The sequence below is a fragment of the Ceratotherium simum genome, chromosome X (genome assembly GCF_057802395.1).
Source record: "Ceratotherium simum simum isolate JZ-2026a chromosome X, ASM5780239v1, whole genome shotgun sequence".
NCBI lineage: Eukaryota > Metazoa > Chordata > Mammalia > Perissodactyla > Rhinocerotidae > Ceratotherium > Ceratotherium simum.
In genome coordinates, this window is record NC_141940.1 from 114,560,087 (window position 1) to 114,581,337 (window position 21,251).

The following is a 21,251-nucleotide window of genomic DNA, read 5'->3' on the forward strand; positions in this document are numbered from 1 at the left end:
TTTATTACTATTATTTTTAAATGAATAAACATTTTATATTGCTCAATTTTGACTCCTAATATGATAAATATTAATAGATAAAACCCACATAAATAAAAAGCTCTTAGGGTGCCCAGTAATGTTAAGAGTGTAAAGGAGTCCTAAGACCAAAAAGTTAGAAAATCGCTGCTCTAATACAACTTGACGATTTTGTTCCCACCAATCAAGTTGTATACATAGAAACAATCAGTTGTTTGTTTATAACACTTCCATACCTACTTATAACAGATGCACTTGTTATTTTAATATAATTAAATATCAAATAAACCAATGAAATAATGTTTTAAAAAAACAGAGTTGCTGTTTATAAGAAAACAAAGTTTAATACTTTGGAAAGATTTAATAAAGGAAAGCCACTAAACATATTGCCTCCATCTAATCAAATGTGAATGCAACAACTATAAACACTGGCAAGGGGTGGCTGCTGGTGGGGGTGAGGATTGCTTTGCAATATTTTTAAACTTTTGCTTCACTTTAAAGAAGCTGACACAGGATCTCACAGTTGATGTGTTATGGGTATGATGTATGCAAGAAAGACACATCAGAACTCCAATCAGAAGATCAATACTCAACAGACCTTGACTTTACCTCTAAAGAGTGGTAAATGAATATATATCGATATATTTTCAGTTAAAATAAAATGTTTAAAGTATGCATGCATCATTTTTTTTTTAACGATTCTCCACTTGAATTGCCTTTTTCAAGTAACAAATGCACAGGAGGTACCCAATACACAGGAGGAATAAGAGGGCTTTGTAATATAGAAAATAAATTGTATGTTTCATTTCATGTTCAACTCTAAATTCCTCAGCAGCAGAGAGGAATGGCCCCCAATATCCATTCTTCCCTTATTCCACAGTAATACAATTTGTAAGTAGATGCACAGGTGCCCAGAATGAAGAGTACATTTCCCCTCTGCCTTGCAGTTAGTGTGGCCATAAAACTAAGTCCTGGCCAATGGGATATGAGAGCTAGACAAGGGCAACATCTCAGGGGTGGTAGAGCAAAAAAGGCAGAAGCAACCTGGGTCTCCTACGGCTGTGGAGCAGAGCTACCATACCAGCCTGGTACTGCCTACCTTTGTATTTGTACAGGAGGGAGAAAGAAATTTCTATTTTGTTTAAGTCACTGTAATCCTGGGTCTCTGTTACAACCTCCTACCCTTTAAGAGCATCTTTCTCCTTGCCCTCTTGAGACTCATTGTCAATTGTTAGGCATTGCCACTGATGGGAGGGTGTGATAGTCACCTTCCACTGAAAAACCACAGGGCCAGGGCAAGAATCCCAGGTCTGAGCGTCAGAAGATGGGAGTTCTGACAGCAGCTCTGCCACTTACCAGCAGAGAGATCTCAGACACGACAAATGGTCTGATACACAGAGGCGATTTCTCCATTTGTTCATACTAAATTGTTATTAATTGTCAACAATCACCATGAGTAGAACAGAAATAAAACAGATAAACTGAAATAGATCTGTCAGAATTTTATTATTTGGCAGGGAAAACTGCAAACTGCATGATTATTTTTGACAACTAAAAATTAATATAACGAACATCTGATTTTACAGCCATCCTTTTTTAATAACTTTTTTTAAATATCAAATTTCAGTTTTATTTTGGTGGAGAAAGTCCCTTAGGAAAATACCTACGTTGACACAGAAAAAGAAATCTTAATACAGATTTTGGAAAAGAAACATAAAACAGTGTTTTAAAACAACAAAGAGCCCTGTAATATTTTTCAAGCTTTGCTTGTAATGAAATCACTATATATATTTTTTTAATTAGAAAAATAATTTTTAAAGGCTGAATTAATTCAAAAGGCACATTACTGGTGAGTCATCTTGGCACCACTGATTTCCATTTTGTGACAATGGTGGTGGTGGTGACACTGTTGTTTATGACATACAAAGCACCTGGGAATTGGCCCAGAGCAAACATAGACCTCTCCAGTCTTAATCTTCTTTAGATAATAAAATAGGAGTTTAGCAGGAGCCCCCTAATTTACTCATCAAGGAAACCTCTAAAGGTCTGCCTGGCTCTAGTTGATTCTACTCTTGTTAAGGCACTTATTTAAGTTCTTGACAATAACTGCTGTAGGTCAGCTGCTCTCCAAGAAATTCATAGGCACACAATACTGACTACTGTAGGGTACATTTGCCCTTAAGTCACATCATTAAAATTGTCACTAACAGTTAACAATTTTTTAAAAAATTACTAAAGCAAGTACGCAGAAAACTTGAACAATGTGTGCTTTTCTTCTTTTCTCCCATGCTTCCAATTCCTTTCTTGTGGTCTCATCTACCTCCTCAAGCCTCACCTTGTGCCCCCTGGCACATCTTCTTCCCTTGAAGCCAAAGCACTGGCAATTCACAAAAGGCTGCTTCATGAGCCCATTCAGTCGCCACTCTAGGTCTGATTCAGACACCCATCCTACGCTTGCGAGGTATCTTACACATACCTCTATCATCCTGTACCGTCACTGTCAATTTACTTGTTTCTCCCTCAAAGGCCTTGCTTAGGTTTAATTAAAATAAACCAATCTAAACATTACTTGCTGAACACAGATTCTAAGACTTCAGAAGCCAAATCAATACACTATTTAAAATTATCTCTGTACAGTAAAATCGTACAAAATCCTTCAATATACTTCAGGATTTTTAATGATTATGGATATTTTCATTTTTAAAGTCTTCAGATTATGAGTACATTGACAACTCATACTAGATAATACTACTTCCTTGAAGAATGTCAGAGACAGCCCTAAATAAAAGAGTCAGGCAAATCTCCAGAGAGTCCATTAGTGACTTACTTTTTCAACATACTCAAACACCAAGTACAACTTCCCCCTCCGACGAAAGGCTTCCTTCAGCTCCACAATATTTTCCTGTTTGAGAGTACGAAGCATTTTAAGCTCGCGTAAAGTCGTTTCCTTGACTTCTTCATTTTCTAGAATGTAAATGATGGTGAATAGAGTAAAATTAAAGCTTTCAAACCACTGTTCAAAAAATTGTAAGAACACTGAAAACATACCAATTTCACATTCCACTTTGAGTACTTCTGCATAAAAAGTCCAAGGGTGGAATATTAAATATCACATTTTTTTAGTGAAAGGATCAAGAAAAAGAAACTTAAAGAAGAAAAGGCTTACTTGATCAGCACAAACCTAATTTTCTGCTTCTATTTTATTATATTCCTTAGAGCATAACGTATGTGTACAACATAGACTTATAGATACGACATATGACTCCAGTGTCATTTTAACTCTAACACTACATACTGGGGAAGGAGGGAGTTTAAAAGGGTAAAAAGAAATCAACAGTCTCAGTGGGCAGAGGAACCTCTGTGAAGCATCTGTAGCAGGTTGATGTTTTCAAGTTTGGCCTAAAAGAGCATTTTATTCCTCAGGCTGCATGTGAGCCACCTTAGTGAACAGAGGTCACGTGCCAGGCATGCACAATGCAGCTCACAGTCAAGTTGCAGGGAATTTTAAGAGTGTCTGATCTTCTCTCTAAATAGCAGCTGCTATAGGTTCCTGTTGTCCTCCTGTGGCATGTCCGTCTGTCCATCCCAGATGGTACAGCTGTACTGGGCTGGAGAACTAATGCTGAACCAATATACCCTTCCATATCATCAACTTCACTCATGCTAACCCCCACAGACACGGAGGAAGGACAGAAGTCACAGTAACTCTAATGGATTAATTGGCAGGGAAAGTAATAGTTCATTTTAAATAAGTTTTTATGACAGCTTTAGATTTAGCCAGGAAAGTCTACCTATCATGTTTACGTATGTATAAACAAGGATACAGGTTCATAATTCCTTATCTGCAATTTCAAAAACCCCAAAATCAGTCTAAAACCTGAACGCTTTTTCTAAGTTTATGGCAAATCTCTTTAGAGGCAAAACCTGAACTGACATGAGACCACTTACAGTCTTTGTTTATCCCATTTAGTATGAATATTCATGATATGCTTTAGAAATAGTATCTGATTAAGGGGTGCTAACGTAACATGCTATATTTCCATTCTAAAATCCAAAAGTTATGAAGTCTACAACACATTTGGCTCCAAGGTTTTAGGTAAGGGTCAGAATCCTAGCTTGAGAGTCTAAGTTGTGTGACCCTCAGGTTCAGACATGTCTGGGGAGGAAGAAAATGGAGTTTGGGGAAAGCGGTGAGAAAGATTAAGATGCCTTCTAGGAAGAAATGCTTCCTAGGCAAGACACACAAGAGGAAAAAGCCTGAAGGGGGCCAAAGCAGGAGGGGAGATTCTAAATGCAGTGCCAGTAGTACTTCGATTATTTTCTATCCCAGCCCCTCTCCCAACCCCCATTCAAACCGAGTTTAAAGAAATTAGACTGTAATAAAAGCAGGGTCTTTGTAGCACCAGAGGATCTGTAACAAACAGGGAACATGAAGTCAACACTCCTTTGTGAACTGGTTACACAAGTGAAATATTCTCCCTACCTCAGCAAGAAAACTGTTGGAGAATGCTGGAGCACAGATTAGGAAAGAAGAGAGAGAGATACTGCCTGTCAGAAGGCAAGAACTAGCAGGAGCAAAGGCCAACAGTGGCATAAGCAGTGAACCAGCCCACATCAGGGGGGTCAACTGGAAACTGGGTACTCACAGGGCCCATGGCAGGGGAAAAGAGCACAAAACAGTGGGGGCCACCTGGCAATAGGGAGATGCAATGTGATCAGGGGACTTCCCAAAGTGGCTTAGAGGATTGTGGGGGTTGGGGGGTTGGGGGACAGAGGTCCAGCTGTTCTGCAAGTTGGGGCTGAGAAAGAGAAGTGGTGTCTTGTGACTGTTAGAACTGCTAAAGTCTAGGGAATGCTAAAAGCTTTTAGTCTTCCGAAGAAGGCTAACCTGCTCCTCTGCTATCCCATCTGAGTTACTCTCAAGGTTGGGGTAATCAAACTAAAATCCACCTATCTCCAAGACACAGAATGCCATGCAGATCTCAATAAGAAGCAAATGATCTTCCAACAAGGAAGTAATTCAGCAAGAGACAACTCATGACCTGGTCCCTGTCTGCTTTTCCATCCCCATCTCATGCCCTTCTCCTCCTCCTTCACGTTAGTCTTTCAGTTCCCAAAATAGCCCCAAACTTTATTTTTCAACCTTAGGGCCTTTGAACTTGGTCCCTCTGCTAGAACTCGCATTCTACTACCCAGACTCTTTACAGGGCTGGCTCCTTCAAGTTTCAGTTTAAATGGCACTCCTCACAAGCCGTGCCCAGACCACTAAACCAAAGCAGGCCTCCACTCCCGTTATTCCTTATTGCAGTCCTCCGAACTTTTCTTTCACCACTTGTATTACTGTATTTGTTTGCCTACTGGTTTACCACTTGTGTGGCCACTCCTGCTAAACTGAGAGCTCTAGGAGCACAGGTCTAAGTTCTGCTGTTCAACAGTTCACACCCTATCACTGAGCACTATACCTGCCACAAAGAGGGGATCAATAAATACTTCCTACGTGAATGCTTTCACTGGCGCCCTGAGGAAATCTTTGCTCATATGTGGCTAGCTCTTATTCCCTTAAGACTTATGGGAAGCAGCAATGTGATGGCAAATAGGCACTTTGCCCTCTCAGTTTTGAGTACAGTGCTTTCAATCTCCTCTCGCTAGAACTTTGAAAGGGCAGCTTTTCAGGCAATAAGACAAACTGAATTTATTTTCCCCTGTTCACCTCTACCCCTGGTTGTCTTCTACAATATGTGATTATGAAAAATGGAGGCCCCAGAAAACTGACAGCACTAAGGGTCAAGAACACATATATACTGAATCATTAAAAACATCCATATGCTATGCTGGAGTTGGGTACAAATAAATGTTGCAACAAAGTCCAAAGTAAATACAGCTGGTGTATCTTTTCTAATCAAATGCTTGGTGGATTCTTGGTGCCTAAAAAGCCACTGAAAAAAGGGAGCTTTGTATTATTAGCAACTTGTGGCGGTTTCACTTTGACTAACAGATAAAGCCACCTCAGAATGACTGAAGCAGAATGGCTTTAGCAGAAGGAACATTGGAGTAGGATTCAGGAGACCTCGATTTTGAATCCTTTTAATCACCTAACACCGCGACATGTGACTATGGGCAAGCCACAGGCATCCCCCCATACACACCCTAAAAATCCCATGGTCTTTTCCAAATCTAATGATCTGTGATTTCTTTTCATTAAAATCTCATTGATTATGAGCCTAAACCTCATTAAATTTTGGTACTTTGTTATATATACATCATTCAAATCTATACTGACTCTACTTAACAATGGTATAGAGAGAAGAAAAACGAACCTTCAAAAAGAAGCTCACAAAATCACCTAGCACGCAGTGCCAAAGCCACCTCATTTGAGTAGCCTATCTTTTTTAGGAAATGAAGGCTTCTCTAATTCATGCCAGTCATAGGTATTAAAAGTTGAGGTAAGTGCTTCAGCACTAAGATTGTAATGAATGGGAACAGGCGGGAAGTGGAGTTATTAATTCCCTAAGTGCAAGCAAAATGGTCTACTTTTCATTATTTCATGACTTGATATATCCTATCATTTTTCCTTCTCTGAGTACTTTTAAGGTTCCTGGCCTACCCTGTACTTTATGATGAAAATTGTGGCACTAAACGACCAGATGATGGGGAAAAGGAATGCACGTTCCACTTACACGTGCTTCTTTCCTCAGAGGTTCAGAAAGTAGCAAAGCTCTTCAGTGAGGCAGTTTTTTAAAGGTGGTAGCACAGCCAACTGAAGTGAGCACAAAAATCCCTGCCTTCCAGCTGAAATAATCCCATGGATTCTTTATTTAGGCTAGGCTCCTCTAGTTTACAAATGAAGAAACCAAGTCTAGAAAGAATAACTCTCTCAGGATGAATGAAGAGAATATCACACTGAGCAGAACACAGGGACATGGGCGACATGGCGTAAGGCAGTGAGTGAGCTTTGGAGAGTGAGCAGGAACACCCAGGTTCAGGTCTAGACTCTGCTACTCCTTAGCTGAGTGGCAAAGCAGCGTGGTATGGGTGGAAGAAAAACTCAACAAAGATCCTGGGGTCTGCATCTTAGTCCCAGTTAATCACATACTAACTGTGCAGTTTGGGGCCTTGGGTTCCTTGGCTGTAAACTAGAGTTGGGGTCCTACTAGATGATTCTGAAGGTCCTTCCAGCTCTAAGAGCTGGTACTTCCATGTGATTCCTGCTTCAGTGCATGCCGGTGGACCTGGTCATCAGTTACCACTGTGGGTGTTTGGCTTAGTTCAGGCAGCAACTCTGACAAAGTTATATAAATTCTACTGAGTGATGACTAAATGGCAGCGTAGAAAAAGGACATTATGTAAAAAAAACCAAAAACTAACCTACTTCTAAGCTTGCTAGTTAGGCAAGCTAACACATCTAAAAATCAAGAAGGGAGATTCACTAAAGTAAAAGAAAACAACTTTTAAGAAGAAAGATCACAGACGCAAAAGAAATGCAAAGATAAATAAGTGATGAAAAGAGAAAAATCTAAAGATGAGCAAAAACTCTATTGTAGCTCTATTTTTAAAGAACTGTGGGCTTAGAAAAGAAATCCAGAAATAGCTGTAACCTACTTTATGAAATCACAAACCTGACATTCTTGTATAGCCAAAGAGGGCCCCAAAAATGGACCTTTAAACAGGTACAATGTGGGGGATGAAGATAGTCAACCCATCTTTGCACAAAACCATAAGGGTACCATGTTTGAGTCTGGTTGCCCTGACTGAAGAAGAAATATCAACAGGAGGACAATTAACATGGCCAGGGGGAGTTGAATGGTGGTGCAGCTGTCATATATATCAAAAAAGATGAGAACCCTGAAATCTTCAGAGATGAAGGCGAGGTAAAGCACAATGGGAACTTATTAAATTATGAAAACTGCAAAATGTTCACCAAATCCTAGAAGAATCCCTGAAGTTTGAACGAGACCCACTTTGGACATTAAAAGGAAGTGTGGGGAAACCAGGAGTAGCCAGAATGCTCCAGCTTAGTTAACTGAATTCTCTGTTTAACCAGGGTTGGAAACTTTGTTTCAAGGTCTCTCTTACAGAGAAATCAGGTTCTTGAATTTAAGGACCAAAGATTATGAATTCTTGTTTTGTACCATTATTCAAAATAAGAAACCAGAGTTCCCTCGATCCAGAGATCAGGAGAGAGCTTTCCAGTGTCTGTGTAAAAATAAGGATGAAATAAATTGAAGGAAAGAATGGACGATCAGTTAAACATTTTCTTATGATTAAGAAGAATAAATATGTCCATTCCAAGAGAAAAATATTTATTTACAGAAAACATAAGCAGCAGCAGGATATGAAATGCAAGCAATTTTATTTGATATAAAAGCAGAGGCACAACCTAAATTCCATCTTAACCGTGGACCGCTACACAGCGCCCTGAGAGTCAGCCTCCTTACCATGTACCTAGGCCCACTGACAAGTAGGGAGGATCCCTCCTCACCCCATCACCTGTAAATTTGGGGAAAGACTGAAAAGTCCAAAAAAGCAAAAGGTGTTGTCACATCAGAAGATCCAAATGTATATCAAAAATAAATTCTAGGGGCTGGCCCCATGGCGTAGCAGTTAAGTGTGCGCGCTCCATTGCTGGCGGCCGGGGTTCAGATCCCGGGCACGCACCGATGCACCGCTTGTCAGGTCATGCTGTGGTGGCGTCCCATATAAAGTGGAGGAAGATGGGCACAGATGTTAGCCCAGGGCCAGTCTTTCTCAGCAAAAAAAAAAAAAAAAAAAAAAAAAAGAGGAGGATTGGCCTGGATGTTAGCTCAGGCCTGATCTTCCTCACAAAATAAAAATAAAAAAATAAATTCTAGACCATAGGACCCTCTCAAGTAAATGTTGAACAGACAATGTTTTTAATTCTTTCTGGTCCAAAGCTATCTAGTCTAAATCAGTGCTCTTGGATTATTTAATAAATTGAGGCTGGCAGACACTTATACATGTGTGTGCATGAGAATGATGATCCAATAGTGATAGAAGAGTAGAACATCTGAACATCAAATCTCATTGTTCAAGATTAGAGTTATAGGAAGGGTAGGAGAATTAGGCTAAATTTATCATTATACATAGTCTGAAAAGTACCTTTTAACTAAATAATCTCTAGTATCTGTTTGGTCTGTGGTCATTTTTCTCCTCTCAGAAAATCCAAATACTGAGCAGAACTAATTCTATGGAGACTTCTAGTTGGTTAGGTATTTATTAATTAATGTTTCTCTGTGGGAACCTACATTAATAGACAAACATAATACTATCACTCAGGGTATCATTAAGAATTCATTATCGAGACTCCATATTTATGATCATGTATAAAGAAGCAAAAGTCATCAAAACAATAAAATATTAACTAATGAAGCAATCTCAGATAAAAATGTCATCACTCAAAACATTCCTCCTTTTTAACAGGAGTTTTTATCCCCAACCAGTGTGTCAAAGTCTTTCAGGAAGGATCATAGGCAAAGACCCTGATAAATGATCTGATTGAGTTATATCAGCTAACAACTGGAGAATAAAAAACTGACGAGGATGAAGATAGAAAGACAAGAACATACAAAAATGAAGAGTAAACTGACAAAGCTTTTTGTGTATTTTTTAATGATCCTCTTTTACCGTGAAAGTCATTCATTGACCTAGCCTACAATTTTACTGTAAAAATTGCCCCTCCTCCCCAAAAGATAACACTTGGTTTTTTCTTCTCAGAAATAGCACATAATTGCTATTATAACCTAAATTGTGTTAACTATAAGATAAAGTAAACTTATTTTCATAATTTTAGTTTCATTTTCCCAACTTAAAAAGTCCCAATCTAACCTTTTATTTACTATAAAATTTTGGTTCCCGTTTTAAATAATGATCTATTATCCTGGGACAACAAGGACCTCTTGAACTACATAGTAGTCTACCTTAAAATGTAGTTTCAAAAACGTTTTTTTCAAATTTGTGGATACATACGAATTTAACAAGAAAATAGGGCATTATCATAATCTCTTAAAGCTAAGAGAGGTAATATATACTCTCATAAAATATCCCTTGATACCATCAGTGTGAGAACATTTGATTAGCTTGAACATGGGTCAGACCAAGTTCAGATCCTATTTCAGTTTAACAATGTTTTTATAGGATTATTTTACTATCTTCACAAAGATTTTTAAACACTGGATTTAGAAAAGTCACTATCATAATATCAAAAGAATATTTTCAGAATAATAGAACAGATTAAAGAGAGCTATATGACAATAAGGGCAAAATTATCATGAAACTCTATTTTTTATTATAATTGGCTTGACTGAAATTTAAGATGATAAACTGATTCAGAATTAAGTGGTTTACATAAGGGTTGCATGGACATCCTCATCTGTACTAGACTATCTATGCACACTTCACACTCCAAAAAGGTTGTTCACCACTCATGTTCCCTTACTTTCCATTAAGCAAGGTACTACTCTGACAGGACGAAAAGGGTAAAGACAGAAAAGAGAGTATGAGATCTCCCAGGAAGAACTGGAACCAGTAGGAAAGTGTGCCTAGAATAGGATTGGAACTTAAAAGTTATGAATAATTGGATATGTCTCCAGATTCGATCACAGAAATGTTTAGGAAGTGTCCCTCTAGAAGTATGTACAGGCACACCTACAAAGGTGTCCATCTGCAAGTTGGGTAGGGGGGAAGACTGCACGCCTGCAAGGTAATGGTAACTGATAATGGTCAGGCAGAGATGAGGGCAGAGTGGATTCATGTTTTGTCAGCTCCGTAAAATAAGGGCTGATCAAATGTTTCCTATAATGTGTCGGCTATTCATACACTCCCAGGATGCCACAGCTAGAAACAATCTCTAACCCTTCAAAATTATACAAATTCATTCAGGCACTGATTGTTTTCTACTCTGTTTTACTGCTATTTATTTACAGGTCTTAATTCTACTAACAGGTCATAAGCTTCTTTAAAGTATCTGAACCTGATTTACCTTCATAGCTCTGGCTCAGTGCTCAATGAATTTCAACAGATACACTCTTGATTGCCACTTTGAAGGTATCATTAACACAGGTACAAATATATCATTTAATTGAAGCTAAAAATTGGTATACATAGGATAGACATTGTGAAGAATATGTTAGTGTTTTTTAAAAAAAGCAATGGCATACGTGGCCTAGATGCTTTTCAAAAATTTGATGACAACTATTATTTTTAGTGGCAACTGACGCTTGATGATATGCCTTACAAGATGAATGCACAGCCAGAAGTCTTTACACACATGAGAAGGTTGTGCTTTGATCTACTGTTGCAACCACTAGTTTTAGTAGATCACCACTTGTCTCTCAGCCGCCTGTGGTTAACCCAAAGCCACTGCTCAAAGAGCTCATTTCCAATGATCTCATAGTGGGTTGGCCTGGGGCTACTGCTTCCTTGTTAGACTACAGGTACACCATTTGAAGCACTTCTGTTTTGTTTTGTTTTGTTTTGTTTTTAGAACAAGCTAAAAGCGTTTTTTACTGCCTTCTCTTTAAGGCTGCAGAGACAATGGCTGCTCAAGCTCCCCGCTCCACATAATCAGCACATCAAACACTGCTGAATCTATCCCAGGATTTTGTTAGTGAGCCTTTTTTGTGATTTAATATTTGCTAAGTCTCTAAGGTAAGGGTGATGAAACTGTTCACAAATAGAGAGGCTGGTGTCTTACAGTACTTAGGCAATGTGTACTGATGAAGGTAGGCTATGACTGCTATTGTCATACTTCCACTTAGATATGGGGGTTGATGCTATGCTGGTGCCTCTTACTCCTGGAGCACTATTTTTCAAATGGCAGGTTGTGACTCATTAGTGGTGAAATCAATGTATTTGATGCCACAATAGGCATTTATATGAATTTATATGAGCAGGAAAGAACGGAAAGTGGAGAACCTCACATTCCTAAAATAAAGTAGTTCTGTGACGCTTTTGCTTCAGTTATATATAGGACATCATGTATGTAGATAATGAGTTAGGATGTAAAAAATATTTCTACTGTAGGTCTCTGTGAAAAAAAGATGGAAAAATCCTGCTTAGAGCTTCTTAAAGGCCATAGGTGTCTTTGTGGTCAGTTTTTCTACTTGGTTATCTTTGGACGGCAAATAGTCTAGATTTAAAACCTAATGAACTACTGAAATGCTTTATGTATTTATTGTTTTTGTACCTTACTTTTTTTGTGTACATTACTGTTTTTTTAATGCTTTACCTTAAACTATCTTGCCTAGCATAGGGTAATTTTAATACTCCATTTGAAATGGTCTGGATGTGTGACCAAAGCCTCCAAGTATGGTATTTCTTCTTGTAAAGCTTTTATTCTTCCAATGAGTTATTCTAAATATGAAATCACTCCCTCAATACTGTCTACATACCACTTATCCTTGTATTTCTAACTGACTAGGAACCAGAGAGCACAGTAACCAATACTGAAACCTTTCACATAGCACTTCCTACTTGTGTGAACCCACAGAAGTATTTACTTCAAATTAGTTTTCTCATTTCAGTAATACTTAGAAACAGTGTAAATAGTATGCCTTCTACCCAGCATTTGAAGCAAGATTTCCAATACCTTAAAATACAAGATGAGTTTTCTAATATCATGAGGTTTGAAAAGATTCACACAGAAGGAACTAGATGTTTCAAAGCAAAGCATGATAATAAATAAACTATATTCACTTTCTGAGATTAAGACTTTAAAATCTCAGGAACAGAGTCTAATCAGCTAGATCCTATCTCTACCACCATTCTATTCACAAAAACTAAATACAGAAAGAAAAAAAACAAATATATATATATATATATGTATATATACCTTCACTGTCCTTGAATTTCTTGATTGCCACAATTTCATGTGTTTCCTGCAAAGGAAAAGAAGCAGAAATAAGTCATTCTCCAGTGTTTTTCAAATTAAGAATTCCAATTGTCTGGGGGTATATTCTGGGAAAGAGTAGCAAGAACCCAGAGAGTAAAAAACAGATCCTCCTCCTTCTCAGTTCTTCATTTCTTGGTTCACAAAATTCTCTTTCTTACCACTCCGCAGACATTGTCAGGGAAGGAAAAGGAGAAGGGGTAGGGGTTGGGAGGCAAAGAGCAGAGAAGGTGATAGAACATGAATAAACCAGAAGTGTCAATGTCTTTAGGCTACACAAAAGTGCCAGGATGACTGACAACAGAGCAGCATCTGTACTGCCCTCTGAAGCCCAGGGACACATTTTACTCGGGCTTCGAAGACCAGAGAACAGGCTTCTACAATACTTGGTAGTTGCTGGTAGCAGAATGCCTCTCCTGAGTCTCCTCCTTTCACTTCCCTTTTCCTAACAGATTTAGTTGTTCAGCAGCTCTTCACTATCCATGGTCATTGTGAATCCAAAGTGGGATAAACATTTGCCACCAAATACGAATCTCCACCTTCCCCCTGCCCTTATTTAGCTCTCCTGGACTAACAGAAGTAGTTTGTGAGCAGGACCCTACTTTAAACTGAAACACCACAAGTCTTTTTTTTTTTTTTTTTTTTTGTCTTTTTAGGTTGGAGGAGAAGAAAATAAGGGTTGGAAAGAAAATGGAAACGCTAAGAACTAAGTACCATTAGATTAAATAACTCATGTCTAATTCTGGTCTATAAAAGGAATAAAAAAGCTTTTGGTAAAATAATACACAGGTTCTTCAAAGCCAACATGTCATACAGAAAGGTCTTCTGAATGACTCAGGTCTGCTCTTTTTTACTCTATGTGGGTACACTTTTAGATCTGTAGGAGCAAATCATTTAATAAAAGATTGTCCCTGCATCAAAACAAAGGCTTTAAAACTGGACACAATACCAGGCAATAACCAACAAGGTACAAATCCTTAATGTATTAAAAATATATGCTTTTCTTTAGTTCTTTACAAAAGCAAGGAGGATCATGAATGCGAAAAAAAAAGTGACCATTTTAATCATTACGCTGAAAGACAAACCCTGAGTTGTAATTATGTCTGTAAATCAAACACTTTCTGTTTCTCACCTGCCCCTTAAAAAAAGAAGAAAATAACAGCTTTCATATTTGTGTTAAAGGAAAAAAATTTATCTGATAAGTGCTATAGGCTATTGAGGAAAAAGATTCTTCTTAAAAGTACTACGTTTTTGTTTTTAATAGAGGAATAGATAGAACTGTAGAGTACAGACAGCTTTTGGGATACAATTTATTTGTACTCACTCTTCCAGGTACTTTCTGATATTGTAACTGTTTTGTTATTGGGAAGGAATAACTACTAATTCAAAGTGATGTGGGGGATGATCAGCTAGAAGATCAGTACAGGTGGAACCAGGTAACTGTTCTAGGTACCTACTCTCTCTTAATACACTGATACCATTTTCTTACCCTGCTCCTTTTCAAATGGTTCTGGCTAGCAACCTACCTACGGCATAGCACAGGGCTGATCTTCATCACCAAAAAAAAAAAAAAAACCCTGTCAGGAAACTCCACTAACAGCACAAAGAAAGGGGTAGCATGATATGTGTCCAGGAAGAGAATAAAACTGCTCACATCTCAACTTCGAGTTGTTCCAGGCAGTGTTTCATCCTATACTGCACTCTAAACTCAGAGTCCCACCTACATCTTTTTATTGCATCCTAAGTGTTAACTTCGTCTTTTTATAAAAGGTCTTGCTTAGTTCAAATCTGTCCCCTGATACAACTACAAATTTAAACTTATAACTAGCACACTTACACCATCTTAAAGAAAGAAATCCATTCATTAGTTTCTGGCATCTCATAAATAGAATTTACTGTATAAAACAGTTGCCTGAAAGGGGATCAAATAAAATGAAATGTTTATTCTTTTATTTATCCTTTCACCAATACCATGGAAATCCCGTCTTAACACACACACACACACACACACACACACTCAATACGGTTTATATATTTACTTAAAGAAGGAAGCCAAGTAGATGTAGTTTTCTACATAAAATCAATTCAGTGTTTGGTGGAAAACACATGCGATTAAGAGCAGAAGATGCTGGAAAGAATTTCACATTTCACTTTTATTCAAACTGCTTATAAAAATAATACAAACTCATTACAGAAAATATAAATGAATATAAAGGGTATAAAATGAGAAGAGTATAAAAGGAATAGAAAGAAGAAATCAAAAACTATTCATGTCACCCTTGCTAGCATTTTGGTATATTTTCTTCCAGTAAATTTTTCTCAAATTGGAATAGTAATATTGTATTATAGCGTTGTATATTGTTTTTCTTTCACCTGATATTGTATGAGGAACATTTTGATCTGTCATTAAGTAATATTTAAAACCATCATTTTTTTTGAGGTCACGTTGATTTATAACATTGTATAAATTTTAGGTGTACGTCATTATATTTTGACTTCCATACAGACTGCGTTGTGTTCACCACCAAAAGTCTAGTTTCCATGTGTCACCATACACATGTCCCCCTTTACCCCTTTCGCTCTCCCCCTGCCTCCCTTCCCCTCTGGTAACCACAAATCTTAAAACCATTTTTAATAGATGGTTATTTAACCAGTCTATCAATGAACATAATTCAACATCTGCATCTTTATTCCCATAGAGTAAATTCTGTAAGTGATATAATTGGGTCAAAGGGTATAAACATTACTGCCAAACTAATATCCAAAAATATATCATTTCACAGTTCTCTTCAGCAGTATATGAGAATTCCCACTCTATAACCACAGCCAACACTGAATACAATCATTAAAGAAAGTCTTGAGATGTCAATGAGATCCAAGAAGTTTTTCTTCTGTCAACTGGTAAGTGAAATAAGGTCTACTAAGGTTAATTTTTTTTTTTTTTTTACTGATTCATGGATGCGAAGCTGTTGCCAAATTTTGCTACAAATATTTTCCCCAGATTGTTGTGGTCATTGAATTATTTAGGGTCTTGTTGTTGTTGTTGTTGAATATAACTTATTATTACATAGTCAAATTTATTGATACATGCCCACTACTTTTGTGTGTGTGTGTTGAACTAATATTACCTGGAAATCAAGGACTTAGAAAAGTTTTTTTCCAGCAACCTTAAATGCTGTTTCTACTCCTATTTTTCTAATATTTTCCACTAGAAACCTTGTAACTTTCAGGTTAGATCTTTCATAATTGTTTCGTATATTTTGTTTGCTAGGCATCATAAGTGCCTAGAATAGCAGGCACACAGTAGGTGTTCGATAAATAGGTGTTTTGTTCTTTTACTCCCTCCATTTTAGGTTTCTTTATCTTCTTTCCTTATCTCAGCCAACTTCTGCAATTTTTGCCTTGTTTCAGCTTGTTCTCACTATAGAGGTCATATCTCCTTCTGGCTCTCCTTTAGGAGACTTAACTTCATCTGCTTGTTACAAAAAATCATTTTTAGAACTATGTGTTGCTTCTAAATCTTCAGAGCAGTGTTTTCTTTATCTTCCCATGTCTTTTCATAAGGTCCCCCCACCTCCTTAACTCATCCTTACAAAGACAGGAAGAGATCCAACAGACCTGGCATCTGGCAGCAAAAAGGGTAGTTGGGTATTTCACCACCTGAATTTCAACAGCAGACTGATGCACCCGAGCCCATTTTCAAATCCTGGATTCCTGGCAACCCTTCTCACCGGGTTGGCTGGTCTGAGACTAGACCACCTGGGCAGGGTTCTCTGAATAAGCTCTTTGCCAAGCCCACACTTCCTAGCACATCCTGCTCCCACTGCTCTACGTTCACCACATCTCGCCATGGGGATCTATGAATCCTCGGATGCAACATGCCACTTCCAATCCTTCTCTACTTCTTGCCTTACTGTATTTGGGGCATTTAGTCTCTGAAAAGATCTGGCAATACAGGTGCTGATGTGGGCTGGTGGGAGACAAAGAACTCCAGCTCGCGCAGGGTCAGATGATGGTTACCACTGTAGATGGCTGCCTATTTCTAGCCCCTGTGGTTTCCTACTCTTTGGATAGTTTGCCCTATTCTGGCTCAGAAAGTAGAATAAATAGCATGACATTCAAGGTTGCATTTTTCAATCCATCTCCCTGGACTTTGCCAATGATCTTCAACATTTAATTTCTTAATTTACAGAACTTCTATGAGTTGTTTTTTTTTTAATATCTTCATGAGTATTTAACGGAGAGGTAGGAGGTGATACACCAAGTTTTATTACTTGTACTACCACCACCCAGAAATGCTACACATAAGTGTAGACAAAAAAAGAAAAATATATGAAAAATAACTCTAAAAAACTGTTTTAAATTCAATTTATTCACAAAAGCATGCCATTGCCCCCACAACATCTGCAACAGAATGTCACAAGCTGTAGTTAGCATGATAGGCAGATTTGCTACTTGTTTCAGTGTCTTGCTTTGTTTAAACAATGAGCTAGTTAAAAGCTGACATTTTAAACAACAAGCCAAGGATGTGATAAAATATATAAGTAAACCATTAATGATAATTCCATACCTCACCCTTAATTCTGCCTCAGAATTGGAATTATATTACTTTGGAATGCAAAAAGATAAGAGTTCCTGATTGTACCGCTATCTCCACAAGTGAGCAAGCTATATCAAGACATTTAACACTTTCCAGAATAAATTTCCTCAGCTGAAAAAAAACTTAAGAGAATGAAAAATAAATTTTATGAGTAGTGACAAATAGAAAAATATCTGGAGGGCCTGTATTTCTTCCAGTATTCTCAAGATCTCCACCCCATAAAAATCATGCCTCAATTACTGAACAACCATACTGGACACAGAGACTTGTAACCAAAACTCACTCCTGCTGCTGACTGTCTAAAGGTCCTGAGTCACTGGTTTATTCCCAGAATCAACTGTCCCTTCTTAAGATGTTGGCAAAGCAACTAATTGGTATTAATAATCATAAAATTTACTAACTTACTTAAAATGCAGTTACATAACTTGATTTACTTATGCTCTGGAACAGTGAATTCTCTAAACCGATCATACACTGTATAAGGAAGTAGCAGGAGTCATTGTTCTAAACGTTTTGCTCTGTAATTTAAAATATCCAACATGCATTATAAAACAGAACAGAAAAAAATATTGATTTTATTTTACTCTACTATTCATGGGTTAAACCACTCCAAAGGTTATACTCTACAATTCGTTCTCTAATTACTCTCTGAGGAAGCCCTTCCTTGGGGGAAATTCCTTATTTCTTCATCCAAATAGCAGGAAATATTACTTGACTGCTAAAGCATTTAAAAATATTTCAACCCTTGTTTTGTATGCAAATGTCCAACTGTCTAAGTGCTTTCACACACTGACACGCTCCTCCAGCAGGAGCAAAACCCTACAAACACAGACACTATCACCTTATAGATCGATATGGGACTTGAAAAAGTAAGCTTTGTTTTAGGTTATTATTTTTAAGCACTTCTGTGCCAGGCCCTGTACTAAGTGCTTCCCATGTATTATCTCATTTGATCCCCAAATCAACACCCTGAAGAGGATCTTTTCATCATGCTCATTTTACAGATGAAGATATACTGAGTTTTAATGAGGTTTCATAATTTGCCCCAAGACCATACAGCTACATAATAGAGCTAAGATTTTAAATCCAGGAGGACTGATTCTGGAGGCCATTTCTCATCCACGGCCATGCTATACTGCCTTTGCAAGCCACATATGTAAGTTTTGTTGTTGATAAGGATATATTCTTAAACACATACACACCACTGGAGAGGCATCATTATTTCTCTTCTGTGTTTTCTCAAAAATACATGTTAGTACCAACAAAAATTTTCAAAGGGTTTTCTAATAATGCCTGTTATAATATTTACACCTAAAAGTATATACAAATATTTCATTCTTTCCATCTTTAACTTTATTCTTTTAATTCATGGAAACCTTCTAAAATAACAAATTATTTAAGTTATTTTTACATTATGAGCTAAATTATAAAATGGAAGTAAATTCAAGCACAAGATACATTCCATAGTAGGTAGACACAATGGAGCTAATATGTGTTTGCCACGTACCGTAGAAATACAAAACATTATTCAGGATACGCAATGATAAAAACTAGACTGTTTTCCAAGAAATCTCTTAAAGATCTTTACTTAAGTTGCACTATTTTTTAGTTATAAACTACCACAGTTTGCCAATACTAAAAGTTAGATTAACTACTGAATTTAAGTACTTCAGACCGAATCAGGAAGGAAACAATCTAGAGCAAAGAAAGGGAGCATTCCAGCCAGTCAGCTAAGAACTGTTTACTGGGGCCCTGCTTTATGTGAGGCTTATGTGACACATCCTAAGTTTGACATGAGTGAGTAAATGAAGCGTCCCATATACACAGAAGCTTACACCCTGGTACGTAATAATTCACAACAGAAAGTTAAAATTTATGAAAAAAGTTAAAAAGTACAACAAATGTTATATGGTATGCCACAGGAGTTCAAAACAGATTGATCATGTAAATATACAGAAAAAATGTACACCCTTTTCAGATTTAAGTTGATAATATGTTGGTTTATTTGCTTCTGATCTCTCTCTCTGAAATATAAAATGTCATAAACATACCTTTGTTCATTCTCATTCCTTCTCTCCCCAGGGGTAATTTTAATCCTGAAGTTGGTATGTACCATTCCCATGCACATTTTTATTACTACAAATGAATCTACCCATTAGCAATTTTACCGTTTTGTACACTGAAAATCACGTAGCTGGCACAATATTGCACACAGCTCTTTTTTTTTTAAGCACAACATTGTGTATCTGAGATTTAAACATAAATCTAGTTCACTGGTACTCAACTGGGGATGACTGTGCCTCCAGGAGACATCTGGCAAAGCCTGAAGACACTTTTGGTTGTCACAATGTGTAGAGGCTCCTGGCATCTAGTGGGTGGAGGCCAGGGATGCTGCTGAACATCCTATAGTGCACAGGACAGCCCCACAACACAGAGTTCCCCGTCTCCAAATGTCAAAAGTGCTGACATTGAGAAACTCTGCTCTAGTTTATTCATTTTAACTATTTTGTGGTATTCCACTATAAACACTCCTCCTTAAAAGACAGACTGACCACTTGTTGAGGAGATATGGTAAAGCTTTTGAAAAGACTAATATACTGTGAAAAGAAATTTTAGTTGAAAATTAGATGATTAAAAAATTATTCAAAAATTATTAAAGCTATTAGTCATGGCACTAAAATCTCTACTCATCTCATTTTCATAAAACAATGATTACTTTTATAATAACTTGTGTAACATGGTTCCATTAAAACAGTATTTAGTGAAATATACCAAAAGACATATAAAAACATATTATTTACTTTTTTTGTTAAAAATTCAGTGATACTTTTCATTTGGCCTAAAACAATTTGGCAGAGTCACACAAAATCTACACCAATAGCTAGCAAAACTGCTACAAAGGTTCACATCATAGGGATATTGTCACAGGAAATATTGGTGTTAACTCTAAACTGTTCATAATTTGTATGCTAAGAGTACTTCAAGAAAACTCTTACATTTTGAAAAGCATTACAAGGAAAACTCAAAATGATTTTACTTCATGCTCAGCCTCTAAAAAGAGGATAGTCTTAAGAAAATATTAATACATTATCAAGAACATGAGATAGCATGCAGCCAAAAAGGGAAGATGTGGGAAGTGAGATCTTACCAAGAAAGACTCATACAGAAAACAACTGCCTTCAAGCCAAGTCAGTAATAAAATTCCTATGTAACAAAATCTATTTTCTCATATATTTCCATGAAAATATCAAATCCCTTCTACCCCCTCTGGGCTGGATCTGCCCTCCATACAACTTTATTGAGATGTAAAATGAGAATAAATGAGTAAAAAATACTTAGACAGAATGCCTAACCATTCCCTCATCTTCTCCCTCTGAACCTGGTCCTGTCCCCTGTCCCCACACCTCAGTGAACGCTGGCCAGAAATTTAGGATCACTCTTCACTTCTCCCTTGTCTGCACCCCCAAATCCACCCAGTCTATCACCAAGTGCCATTGATTTTTGCCTCCTAAATCTTTTTCAAATCGGTCCACTGTTCTTCTCTATCTGAGCACTGCTATCCCAGTTCGAGTCCTTGGCATTCCTACCTGGAGTACTCCTAGCCTCCTAACCCTTCTAATATGTCCGCCACTCAGCAATCAGGCTCTTCGTTTGGAAACGGAAATCTGATTTCAATGCCCCACCATTTCCCTTAAAATTCTCCCAAAACTCCCCGACCCTAAGAACTAT

The 21,251-nt window shown here is 37.5% G+C and overlaps 1 protein-coding gene across 4 annotated transcripts in view; it reads right to left on the minus strand.

Moving 5' to 3' along the window:
- Positions 1-21,251, minus strand: part of CDKL5 (cyclin dependent kinase like 5) — a 163,474-nt gene that overhangs the window by 49,919 nt on the left and 92,304 nt on the right. For all 4 annotated transcript variants that reach the window (XM_087427669.1, XM_087427671.1, XM_014791134.2 and 1 more), the window contains exons 4-5: positions 12,866-12,911; positions 2,846-2,982 (exon numbers count right to left, since the gene is read on the minus strand). In XM_087427669.1, the coding sequence (XP_087283795.1) occupies positions 2,846-2,982; positions 12,866-12,911 (183 nt within the window). The remainder of the gene's footprint in view (positions 1-2,845; positions 2,983-12,865; positions 12,912-21,251) is intronic.